Source organism: Bombyx mori, chromosome 28, assembly GCF_030269925.1.
Source record: "Bombyx mori chromosome 28, ASM3026992v2".
NCBI classification, from domain to species: Eukaryota; Metazoa; Arthropoda; class Insecta; order Lepidoptera; family Bombycidae; genus Bombyx; species Bombyx mori.
The window spans coordinates 6,505,362-6,518,414 of record NC_085134.1 but is presented as its reverse complement, the minus strand read 5'-3'; the positions used below and the strand labels follow the sequence as shown (position 1 = coordinate 6,518,414).

Here is a 13,053-nt window from a genome sequence, read left to right as displayed (position 1 = left end):
CTGATTTCTATCAATTGACATGCAAATAGAATGAAGCTTGCATTAAGCGAGACGGAAATACAATGTCTTTCAATGTTAATACAAAGTTCTATGCAAACGAATGCAAGTTTTGCACAGTGTAAAATAATTAGAGTAGGTTAAGTAATTAGTTCCTGAGTGGAGAGACGGCGGATTGGCAAACGTGCAGGATGACTTCAGGCTCAGTGGATTGAAGCACAATTTTTTAAAAAATTTTTAATTGCCGGATAGACAGATGAACATACGAATAGGTGGTCCACCTGATGGCGAATGGTTACTGTCACTCATGGACGTCAGCAATGCCAGGGGCAGAGCCAAGCCGCTACCTATCGTTTAATACTCTCCACAAGCCACGTATCAGAGGTACCACGTACCACGTAAGTGGAGAGTATTAAGCGATAGGCAGTGGCTTGGCTCTGCCCCTGGCATTGCTGAAGTCCATGGGCGACGGTAACCACTCACCATCAGGTGGGCCGTATGCTCGTCTGCCTACAAGGGCAATAAAAAAAAAAAAAAAAAAAACAAGCCTCGTTTGAAGAAGGACATGTCATAGCGCTCGGAAAACACCGTGGAGGGGAGGTCATTCCATAGCCGGATGGTACGTGGCATAAAAGATCTCTGGGAACGCACTGTGGATGAACGTAGTGGCTCCAGGTAGTATGGATGAACTGTACTTCGGTGGCGGGCGGTGCGATGGTAAAAATGAGACGTTGCCAGAGTTGGATAAAGAAGCCGAGGATCGTGCTTAATGGCGTGCATTTGAAGAAGCCAATTTCCAGCAGTGAACTGCTATAGGCTGATGATGATGATGATGATGAAGTTTTTCTTAGCAAAATTGAAATCAAACGCTTACAGCCTATCTACTTATAAGCCGGTACTAATAGATACGTGATGTTAAGGCGTATTCCCGCTCGGGTAGGTACCACCAACCTGACTTTTTCTGCCCTGAACCAATAATGCGTTTCGGTTTGAAGGGTGAGGCATCCGTTATACCATAAAAACTGAGACATAGAACTCGTGTATCAAAATGGGTGATGGCATTGACGTATTTGACGTCTATAGGCTCTGTTGTCCACTGAACATCACGTAGGCCGTCAGATCGTCCACCCATGTTAGAAATAAAAAAAATAAAAACACCACCACGTGAATGCGGTCAACCGTTTTAAGACGTGAGATCGATCCGATTAGCTTTTTAATTATCAAATCGAAGCACATGGTTGTTTACGTCAAGCCGGGTATGTTCGCATATTCGCTGAACACATTTTTGCGATATTCTTCATTAAATAGTTACCTAAAACTTTTAGCCTATACCAGAATTGAACCAATGCCTTAAATGACCACACTATGACCAAGAAAGAAGCATTCTATTAATTAGTTACGAGAGCAGAAACAAAACCGAAGTGGCAATATTGTGTTACTTAACCGACTGATATATATCTACACTACGTATCCAATATGAAATTTAAATGAATAATGTTCGGATAAAGGTATTTTCTTAAGCACTCATTTCGATTGAAGCTACGAACGAATTAATTCCTGTCTGAATTATGGATTTTGTTAATGAATTTTTCGATCCTGATTCCAAATCAAATCAAATCAAATCAAAAAAAAATTATTCAAAAGAAATGAAAGTACATACTTGTTGAACGTCAAAAGAACTACCGCCAATTCACTAGAACTAGCCTCCGTCTTGATAAGAATTGGCAAGAAACTCAGCGGGCATGTCTTTTTTTTTTTAAATATTAGATACATTTTTTTAATTTTAGATTTTTTTTAAATGTTCATTTTTACATAAGTATTACAACATAACAATTATTACAATATTTAAATGCCCGGAGCGAGCAACTCATTCCCATTTTGTGCAATCTTCTAGTTAATTCCAGTTTTCGAGACAAAAGAAAAGCATTCTAAATGTACTTTTATGGTTTCATTTGATTTTTTTTATCATAATACTAGCGACCCGTCGCCCATGGACTTCTACGTTACTACGGGATCGGAATCATTTAATTCATTACTAATTTCAATTTTTTTTTTCTTACCTAAGCTGATGGTCTAGAGAGACTATATCAGCGTCCCCGGGCTAGAGCAATTATCAATACGCTTAGATTTATATAGACGTCAGTATGACGTTAGTTCAAAATTCAAAGCGATCGTATTAGGCACGAAGAATTAGTTAGGTAATGTACTTTAGCTGTAAATATCAATGTTACACGTAAAGACTTAACCCATTTGAGGTAATCCACATGAATTAACCTTATTTGATCGACCGTCAAAGAGGTCCGGTATAAATAATAAGCTCTCAACAAAAATCATATCACTGAGTGATTTTAGGCCCATTCCTTTATCCTGAATACGAGTGATTCACTTACCAGGACCTCGAGCCAAGCAGCACCCAAAACGATCGTTAAGTTAGGGTCGAAAATCTGCGATTTCTGGCTCCAAGTATTTCATTATTTCTTCTTCTTCTCAGTCGGTACTCTTGGCAGAGTGGTCGTGGTCATTATTTCGGGTGGTGGTGCGCTTCACCAGACGTCGACATTCCTAGCCTACCGCCGCCTTCCTTGTTTTATTAATTTTACCTTATCGTAAGGACATATAAAAAAATGCTATTATCAGTTTCCTCACCCAAATCGGTTTCATCGGGTATTTAATTGGCGGCGACGAGAATCCATTAAAGATAAAACGAAAATACTGCAGCCAAATTTGAAAACAATTTTCAATCATAACCACATAAAATTTTACTGCTTCTGAAATTAGGTTCACTTCCCTGCCCAGCTTTAAAGCTTATGAATAGTTCAAATACGAAGCGGTAAAAAAAGAATTTGTCTTTGCACTCACGAAGCCGAGAGTAACAAACTAAAACAGCGCTTGTAATCCATTAAGCTTTGCGTTTGATGAAGTTCAAGCAAGGAGCAACTTCCGAGCAATTTGCTCACGCCACGCTCCGTCCGGACGGAGGCACGCGCGCGTCAACTACCATGGACTGAGTTAAAAAATATAGCGAGTTGAATGTATATAAACAACAACAAACATATTGTTGCGCCGGTAAAAGTAACGCCAACTATCGTTCTGAAGTCGAAGTATTCTAAGTGTTCTAAGTATTAAATACAGTGTTAACTTGTAATTCTGTAGAATTTTTATTTATCCCGAACCCTAGCGCGTCACAATATATTTGGCCATTAATGAGAATATATATATCTGCCTCTCACTCTTTGATATATTAAGTGGTTACCTGTGTCCATCCTTATTGGCTTAGTACGAAAACCCGTGGCCCGTTCTTGGGGGCTATGCTGGAGTAAAGTCGACTAAAATCCCTTGTCGCTAAATCACCGACATCCAAATCTCAGATGAGACTGAGCACAACCGAGGCAGGCGAAGTGCTGGACTCACCTTTACCATAATTATCATATATAGCATATAGTTAGACCGTAATGTTAAAACCGCCGAACATTTCCAGATATGAAGCATAAATCTTATTTAAGTTCTGAGATATCCTCCTAAATCATAATGTATGAATGTTTTATGGGAGAAAAAGGTAGTATAGATGGTTATTATGAAAGTCGTGAGAGATACTCTAGTTCTTTCAGTGTAGGTGTAGCGTGGATAGGTCGAAGACGGCCTATTGAATTTGCTGGATGCAGATAGGGTATAACCCGTCGTTGTGACGAACCGTGAAGCCCCTGGGTCCAGTATTAAACGTCTGTGGATTCATAGTACTAAAATACTTTTAGATTCAATGATCAGTATCAATTATAAATCGATTCGTTTTTAGATACAACCCTACAAAATTGTTTCACTTGCGCCAACTTCGTAGCAACCAGCAGATAAGTTAATATTTGACCCGACTCCGAAGCAAGGGTTTGTTTACAAATGTCATAGGCAGAAATTCAGATGACGTGATCGCACGTTCCTATTAATTACTAGGTATTACAGAATGCGTGCTTTGTTAAACTTAAGTGGGTAAGTGTGATTTGGCAACGGTTTAACAGTTTAAATATCTCGTTGAAATGTAAATGGTTGTTCGGTAGGACTTTTAGTGCAAATTGTGGAAGATATAAGATCAGATTCAAGGTTATTTAGATTGATTCTTGGTCGCTATATAATTAAAAGCACAACGTTATCCATCGCTATCCGAATATAGTTAGAAATAACTTGTTTCAGATTATTAATATGTTTGTTAGTTTGTTCTCGTTGTTTCAATTTGACTTTTATAATTTATTGTATATTCTAATTGTGACTAGAATTTGTAGTCATTGCAACGTGAATATTCTGCTATCTACCTTGAGACAAATATCGATGTCGCAATTGTATTTTCTTACGGCTCTTCTACCGTTCTACTCGGAACGCATGCTAGTAGAAACAGGCTCGAACATAACATCTAATAGGTGGTACCTAGCTGTAGGTGTGTATATGTTCTAAAGCTCTTCACACTTATGTTGGATCATTAAAAGTGAAATAATTTTAATCCGAGTTCTTGTATAGCAGATAGAAACCGCACACATAAATGGCACATAAATCAATAAATACGGCTATAGTGGACAACAATGGTGTAGTGTTGCTGGAAATTCTATTCTGGAAGGTTATTTCGATGACAAAATAAAATCTGTGATTGGAAATTCTATTGTGGAAGATTATTTTGATGACGAACTAAAAACCGTGATCATAAAGACCCTACTACTTATATATATCTGGTTGTATTGCCGTGAGAGATGCCAGGGCAGCTTATGTCCTATAAAACCACGCACCTATTTTTTGTTACCTGATATATGGCGGAAACGGCAGCGGAGCAATTTGGTGTCGAACTAATTGTCTTATCATAAAACTCTTACTAATTGCTTTTCAAAAACAGACTTTTTCAAAATACTGACATAGTCCTCGGGTATTTTGCGAAACAAGTTATCAATATATGAGCACTAGCCTTCGACACTTATATTTTGACAAAGATGGTGTTATACCAATACGACCTAACAATATAATCCAAACATCAAGTCTCATTCAGTCCTGTTTTATATCCAAGTGAAAGTCTAACAAGAGTCACTAACAGCGTGCATCGACTTTAGTTTTATCTACTTCTCTGTTGAGGAAGAGATTAAATTATTTATCCGTTTTACTCTTTCGACGAAGTTGGAAATGTTATTAGTTTCATTACAGAAAAAATTATCACTGTTTTTACTGGTTATGTAAGGTGTGTTGTGAACCCACATGGATCCATTTTTTCCTGGCTATTTCTGCCAAAAAGCAATTCTGCGTTGAAGGATTGGACAATTGTTTCCAGTTTTTTTGCCAGCGGCGGTTGAGTACGTAACAACCCTATACATAATTTCCAAAATATTATTGAACTAGCCATGTGTAAATAAACTTATTGCATTATTGTTGATCAATAATTTAAAGATTTGTAATTATGAATTCTCAACGACCGAAGTTTTCATTCATTAAGTTCGAAGCTAGGCGAGCTTCGGATCCGGCCGTTTGGAGTTAGTCTGTTTATTCAAAGCACTTTCGTGAACTTTTAAGTCTATGACTGCTGTAAATTTTACGATAGGTATAACCAGTTTGAGGAGAACCCGACGGGAATGGTCGGTTTCTTTTGACTTATTAAGAATTCACTCACCGCGATTGAAAATAGGTGTGCTTTCGTAGTTACGCGTTTTTTGACGTAGTTCGTTTTTTAAATGTTGGTTCTCAGTGGAATTATTATTGTCTCTGATGATAGAAGCTTTACAGCCGCCGGACATCGCTTCACTGTATTGCTGGAGGAGGTCGGTTAATTGTTGGAGCGCGTTTGTATAGTCCTGCATCGTTCAATATCTCAGTATCTGGGATGGAACAGACTCGATCTATCAGCGGACAACACAGGTTTTGAGAGAACCACTCAAGCGCGAACGATCTTTCGAGGGTGGCCCCTCTTGGAAGAAGGTCTCGTTGGACGAGCTGACTTTCGCAGTGTTGGTCAATATTATCAATGTATTCCAAATCTAGCCCTTGTCGTAACAGGAGAGTATTAGGAAGATGCAGACACCTTCACTGACCAATCGGACCTTGTTTGGAGAACATTTTGACAGCGTCCACCGCATAGGATGGAACCATGTACCGATTTCGAACCATGTGTGATGTTGCAACACAACAACAGTGGCAAAAAGATAGACTCGCGAAAATTTACCCTGCTCGGTCATGAACAATGTTTTGTCCGCATTGCCAATATCGCAGGTCCCGGCAGGAGGGAGTTTCTCAGCACTAAGTTATAGAAAAGGATAAAAATTGTATTCTCGTAATCTATGCGTCACGTTAGCATCAGGTAAGGTGATGAGCTCATATTTTCAGCTTAAAAAAGAACATCAAGACTGTGTTATAATCTCAATGTGACTTTGCTAAACACCCTACCGCTAGTTATTTTTCGTTCACAGTTCTCACACACTGTTTAATATAGTAAGATGATTCAGTCCCATTTTCCATCACAACACCCAAACGGAAGTGCTCAGAGATTTCGGGGCCTAAGTAAGTCGGTCTCAAAGATACAGTTTCCAGATTGTTCGTGTTTCAGCGGTTTATGGAAGCAGATAATGGGGGTGTAGTAACGGCAGATGCGTCTTCGGGAAGTCCACGGAACGGGCGGTTTTATGCGCTATTTATTGCCTGTTTTAATGCCAGCAGTTCAGTTTTAATGGCCTTTTCAAGATGACTAAACACTGGTGCTAATTTCCAGGAAGTCGTCAAAGTCTAAACTATATTGCACGTATTTTTCTGACTCAGTAGTTAAAAACATAAAGTTTAATTTTAACAGACTAAGGTGTTTCACACATGTCTTTTAATTAAATGATTAGAAAGTAGGATCTTTTGGAATTGCAAATGAACTATTTCATAATAAAAGGTGTTTAACTTTTTGATGTTAGTATTTCGCTTTGTTCGTAATTAGTGTTCGTAATTCGTTTTGTTACTAATAATGGTAACCACAAATAAGTTACATGAAATAAAACAGTTCAAATAAGTCATTAAATTTCAAACATATAAGATTTTGTTTCGTGCTTTAACAAATTCAATACATTCCCAATGCTATGAATTTGGTAGATTTTGCCAAGCACTGCTCTTGCTAGGGCCAGTGTTAGCAAATTCGCTCAAGTTAAGGCCGTGAACTCATCTACCCGTCTGCGCGTAGCTGCAGTAGCCTAGGAGCTATTCTAGCTAGGTAGAGAAACCAAAAAGTCGCCAGAATTTAGTCAAAACTCGCATTCTTTGTTGCCACAACACACAGATGAATCAGTACGGGATGTTATTCCGTTGTTCTTTGTTTAAAAGTTTCTTGTTTCACATCACCAACAAATCCAAGAGCTTGCGTTAATGTCAATGTTATACGAAAATAGCTCGTATTGCTATATTATAACGTCGCTTCTTTTGCAAATAAGTGGTAAAATAAGCAGTACCAGCAGTGAGCATAACGTAATTGCGACTTCAGTTTAAAGCCTCAATCTAATCGATTAAGAGTAGTTTGTTCGTCCGTTCGCTTTGAAACCAGAAGGTCGTAATGTATCAGTCTATTTGATTTTTGATTAGAATAAACGAGTATGAAGGTTCATTCTCCACCTCCCTGAGTTGCATTCCTCATGTCTGAGGGTCGTGACAACATTTTCCCATTATCCTTCTCTGGATGATGTTTCGCCATACTCCTTTATTCTTGGCGCTATGTATGGCATCGTAGACTGTGGGTATCCAGACCGGTGCGGATTTGGTCGGACCAGCGCATTGGATTGCGGTCACGAGATCTTTTGCCTTCGTCCAAACTAAAACATATTTAGTTGGCCTTTACGTCCGTATAGTTTCACAAGTATGCAGTGCAGCTACAGTATATACGGTGTTAGGGGAAAACGCTATTGTAAACGAGGGCAGACCATACTAATACTAATTCAGATAGAAAAAAAGACTAATCCGATGAAGAAAAAACTACTTTTTACGCTTTATTAGCATTATTGCAGGCAAATTAAATTTTACGTTTTTTTTTTTTTTTTATTGCTTAGATGTGTGGACGAGCCCATAGACATCTACAACGTAAATGCGCCACACACCTTGAGATATAGTTCTAAGGTCTCAGTATAGTCACAACGGCTGCCCCACCCTTCAAATCGAAACGCATTACTGCTTCACGGCAGAAATAGGCGGGGCGGTGGTACCTACCCGTGCGGACTCACAAGAGGTCCTACCCACATTCCGATAGAGGCACCCGTCACGTGCGGACGTGCTCATCGACCACTCGATCGCCCGGTCTTTGTTCGCCCGGCTTTTGTTAGCCCGGCCATTGTTCGCGCGGCCTGTGTTCGTGGTACATCTGCCGACTAAGTGCTCTTTCTGGAAGTTTTTATTTTTTTTTGTTTCCTTTTGTTGTTTCTGTGTCGTGGTACATCTGCCGACAAACTGTTTTCCTGGAAGTGTTTAATTGTTCTGTTTCTTTTTGTTATTTCCGTTTTCTTGTGTTTTTTCTTTGTCCTGTAGTAATCGTGCCGCATCGCCACCTGTGTTCAATAGAACCGCTCAGGTCCGAGAAGTTGGGGCCTCGCCGCAAGGCGAGTGTTTTCAAGACCCGGGGCCGCCCCACCTGGGCACTCAGCGATCATGGACGCTGTATTCGCGGAATTCCTCCGACTTCGCCACCCACAGCTCGCCTCAGAGTTTCTGGCCTTCAAGGCCGATCACACCGCGAGCCCTCTCGTGGACTCCGCCGAGCTCGCTGCTCCTGCGTCGCCTGTACCTGCGTGCAAAGCTTCTGCATCGAGCACCGCAGCCTCCGTCGTGCCTGCCGTTCCCGCGTCGCCTATACTGGCGAGTAAAACTGCTGCGTCGTCCGCCGTGGCCACCGTTCCAGCAGCGCGATCATCCGCAGCCTCCGTCGTGCCCTCCAAAACACCTGCTCGTAGGTCACCTGCGCCCGCCTCCTCGTCCTCCGACTCTGACTCGGAGATGGAGGTCGACCTCGCTCCCGCCTCATCGACGGATGGATTCACCCTGGTACAAAAGGGTAAGAAGCGTGCCGCGGAGTCTCGAGCTCCCGCGGCCGCTAAAATTAGCAAAGCCGCGAACGCGTCGCGCCCCCGCCCTCAGACTCCCGTTGCGCCTCCAGCCCGTGCCACTCCGTCGCCGCGTCCGGTGGCACAAAATAAAACCCAGACCCCTCCCCCGGTAATCCTCCAAGAGAAGGCAGCTTGGGATCGAGTTTCCCTGGCCCTTAAGGCCAAAAATATCAACTTCACGAATGCCCGTAACCTCGCGAACGGCATTCAAATTAAGGTTCGAACACCCGACGACCATAGGGCCCTCACCTCTTACCTCCGTAAGGAGCGTATAAGTTTCCACACGTATACGCTCCAGGAGGAGCGCGAACTCCGTGCCGTCATACGTGGCATCCCTAAAGAGTTGGATGCCGAGCTAGTCAAGGCCGACCTTCTCGAACAAGGCCTACCGGTTAACTCCGTACACCGCATGCACACAGGTCGCGGAAGGGAGCCATATAACATGGTTCTCGTCGCCCTCCAGCCTACCCCCGAGGGTAAGCAAATATTCAACATCCGAACGGTCTGTAGCCTTTCCGGAATCGCCGTCGAAACCCCACACAAGAAAGGCACACCTAGCCAGTGCCATAACTGCCAATTATACGGGCATTCTTCCCGTAACTGTCACGCGCGCCCCCGATGCGTCAAGTGTTTAGGAGATCACGCCACGGCCCTCTGCACTCGCGATCAAAAAACCGCGACGGAACCGCCTAGCTGCGTCCTGTGTCGTACACAGGGTCACCCCGCAAATTACCGCGGATGCCCCCGAGCCCCGAAAACAAATCGCCGCGTCGCCCGCCAAAACCGCCTCCGAGCTTCCGGCCCAGACATCAAAGCCTCGGCACCCTCTGTGTCGCAGGCTAAGCCAGCGTTCGTTCCGGCGCCGGTGCCCAGTGTCTCGGCTTGGGCGAAACCGCTGCCGTACACGAACACGGTTACAACTCCCTCCTCCGCGATTTGTCCCGCCCCCGCAACTCGTCCCTCTCCCGCGACTTGCCCTCCGACCGCGTCCGACAATCTCGCTTTAGCGATCGACTTCTTTCAGTCGATCAACTTTGAGCGCGTTAACGCTTTGGGCGACGCCATTCGCGCTGCCTCCACTGCACAACACTTTATCGCCGTTGTGCAAGAATACGCCGACGTATACGCGTCATTAAATACGTACGTCCTCCCCTCACTCCGCCGGTAATCAATGGCGTATATAAGTAGAATAAAGCCCCTATCCGTAACGATAGGATTCTTTAACGCTTACGGTCTCGCAAATCAACGTGATCAGGTTTCTGATTTTTTGCGTGACCATCAAATTGATATCTTTTTAGTGCAGGAGACCCTACTTAAGCCCGCGCGCCGTGACCCTAAAATCGCGAACTATAACATGGTCAGGAACGACAGGCTCTCTGCTCGTGGTGGTGGTACCGTCATTTACTATAGAAGAGCCCTGCATTGCGTCCCGCTCGATCCTCCCGCGCTCGCTAATATCGAAGCATCAGTGTGCCGAATCTCACTGACGGGACACGCGCCGATCGTTATCGCGTCCGTTTATCTTCCACCGGATAAGATCGTTCTAAGCAGTGATATCGAGGCGCTGCTCGGCATGGGGAGCTCTGTCATTCTGGCGGGCGACCTAAATTGTAAACACATCAGGTGGAACTCACACACCACAACCCCGAATGGCAGGCGGCTTGATGCGTTAGTCGATGATCTCACCTTCGATGTCGTCGCTCCGCTAACACCGACTCACTACCCGCTAAATATCGCGCATCGCCCGGATATACTCGACATAGCGTTATTAAAAAACGTAACTCTGAGCTTACACTCGATCGAAGTAGTTTCAGAGTTAGATTCAGACCACCGTCCCGTCGTTATGAAGCTTGGTCGCGCTCCCGACTCCGTTCCCGTCACGAGGACTGTGGTGGATTGGCACACGCTGGGCATCAGCCTGGCTGAATCTGATCCACCATCCCTCCCGTTTAACCCGGACTCTACCCCGGCTCCTCAGGATACCGCTGAAGCCATAGACATCTTAACGTCACACATCACCTCAACATTAGATAGATCATCGAAACAAGTTGTAGCGGAGGACTTCCTTCACCGCTTCAAATAGTCCGATGATATTAGGGAACTCCTTAGAGCTAAGAACGCCTCGATACGCGCCTATGACAGGTATCCTACCGCGGAAAATCGTATTCGAATGCGTGCCCTACAACGCGACGTAAAGTCTCGCATCGCCGAAGTCCGAGATGCCAGATGGTCTGATTTCTTAGAAGGACTCGCGCCCTCCCAAAGGTCTTACTACCGCTTAGCTCGTACTCTCAAATCGGATACGGTAGTAACTATGCCCCCCTCGTAGGCCCCTCAGGCCGACTCGCGGCGTTTGATGATGACGAAAAAGCAGAGTTGCTGGCCGATACATTGCAAACCCAGTGCACGCCCAGCACTCAATCCGTGGACCCTGTTCATGTAGAATTAGTAGACAGTGAGGTAGAACGCAGAGTCTCCTTGCCACCCTCGGATGCGTTACCACCCGTCACCCCGATGGAAGTTAAAGACTTGATCAAAGACCTACGTCCTCGCAAGGCTCCCGGTTCCGACGGTATATCCAACCGCGTTATTAAACTTCTACCCGTCCAACTCATCGTGATGTTGGCATCTATTTTCAATGCCGCTATGGCGAACTGTATCTTTCCCGCGGTGTGGAAAGAAGCAGACGTTATCGGCATACATAAACCCGGTAAACCAAAAAATCATCCGACGAGCTACCGCCCGATTAGCCTCCTCATGTCTCTAGGCAAACTGTATGAGCGTCTGCTCTACAAACGCCTCAGAGACTTCGTCTCATCCAAGGGCATTCTCATCGATGAACAATTCGGATTCCGTACAAATCACTCATGCGTTCAACAGGTGCACCGCCTCACGGAGCACATCCTTGTGGGGCTTAATCGACCAAAACCGTTATACACGGGAGCTCTCTTCTTCGACGTCGCAAAAGCGTTCGACAAAGTCTGGCACAACGGTTTGATTTTCAAACTATTCAACATGGGTGTCCCGGATAGTCTCGTGCTCATCATACGGGACTTCTTGTCGAACCGCTCTTTTCGATATCGAGTCGAGGGAACCCGCTCCTCCCCACGACCTCTCACAGCTGGAGTCCCGCAAGGCTCTGTCCTTTCACCCCTCCTATTTAGCTTATTCGTTAACGATATTCCCCGGTCGCCGCCGACCCATTTAGCTTTATTCGCCAACGACACGACTGTTTACTATTCCAGTAGAAACAAGTCCCTAATCGCGAAGAAGCTTCAGAGCGCAGCCCTAGCCCTAGGACAGTGGTTCCGAAAATGGCGCATAGACATCAACCCAGCGAAAAGTACTGCGGTGCTATTTCAGAGGGGAAGCTCCACACGGATTTCCTCCCGTATTAGGAGGAGGAATCTCACACCCCCGATTACTCTCTTTAGTCAATCCATACCCTGGGCCAGGAAGGTCAAGTACCTGGGCGTTACCCTGGATGCATCGATGACATTCCGCCCGCATATAAAATCAGTCCGTGACCGTGCCGCGTTTATTCTCGGTAGACTCTACCCCATGATCTGTAAGCGGAGTAAAATGTCCCTTCGGAACAAGGTGACACTTTACAAAACTTGCATAAGGCCCGTCATGACTTACGCGAGTGTGGTGTTCGCTCACGCGGCCCGCACACACATAGACACCCTCCAATCCCTACAATCCCGCTTTTGCAGGTTAGCTGTCGGGGCTCCGTGGTTCGTGAGGAACGTTGACCTACACGACGACCTGGGCCTCGAATCAATTCGGAAATACATGAAGTCAGCGTCGGAACGATACTTCGATAAGGCTATACGTCATGATAATCGCCTTATCGTAGCCGCCGCTGACTACTCCCCGAATCCTGATCATGCAGGAGCCAGTCACCGTCGACGCCCTAGACACGTCCTTACGGATCCATCAGATCCAATAACCTTTGCACTAGACGCCTTCAGCTCTA

At 44.6% G+C, this 13,053-nt stretch overlaps 1 protein-coding gene across 1 annotated transcript in view; it reads left to right on the top strand.

Moving 5' to 3' along the window:
- LOC134201576 (nascent polypeptide-associated complex subunit alpha, muscle-specific form-like) overlaps positions 1-6,739 on the top strand; it is a 40,301-nt gene extending 33,562 nt beyond the window's left edge. Inside the window, exons 5-6 of the mRNA XM_062676712.1 lie at positions 6,013-6,105; positions 6,722-6,739. Of these exons, the coding sequence (XP_062532696.1) occupies positions 6,013-6,105; positions 6,722-6,739 (111 nt within the window). The remainder of the gene's footprint in view (positions 1-6,012; positions 6,106-6,721) is intronic.
- Positions 6,740-13,053: the final 6,314 nt, after the last annotated feature.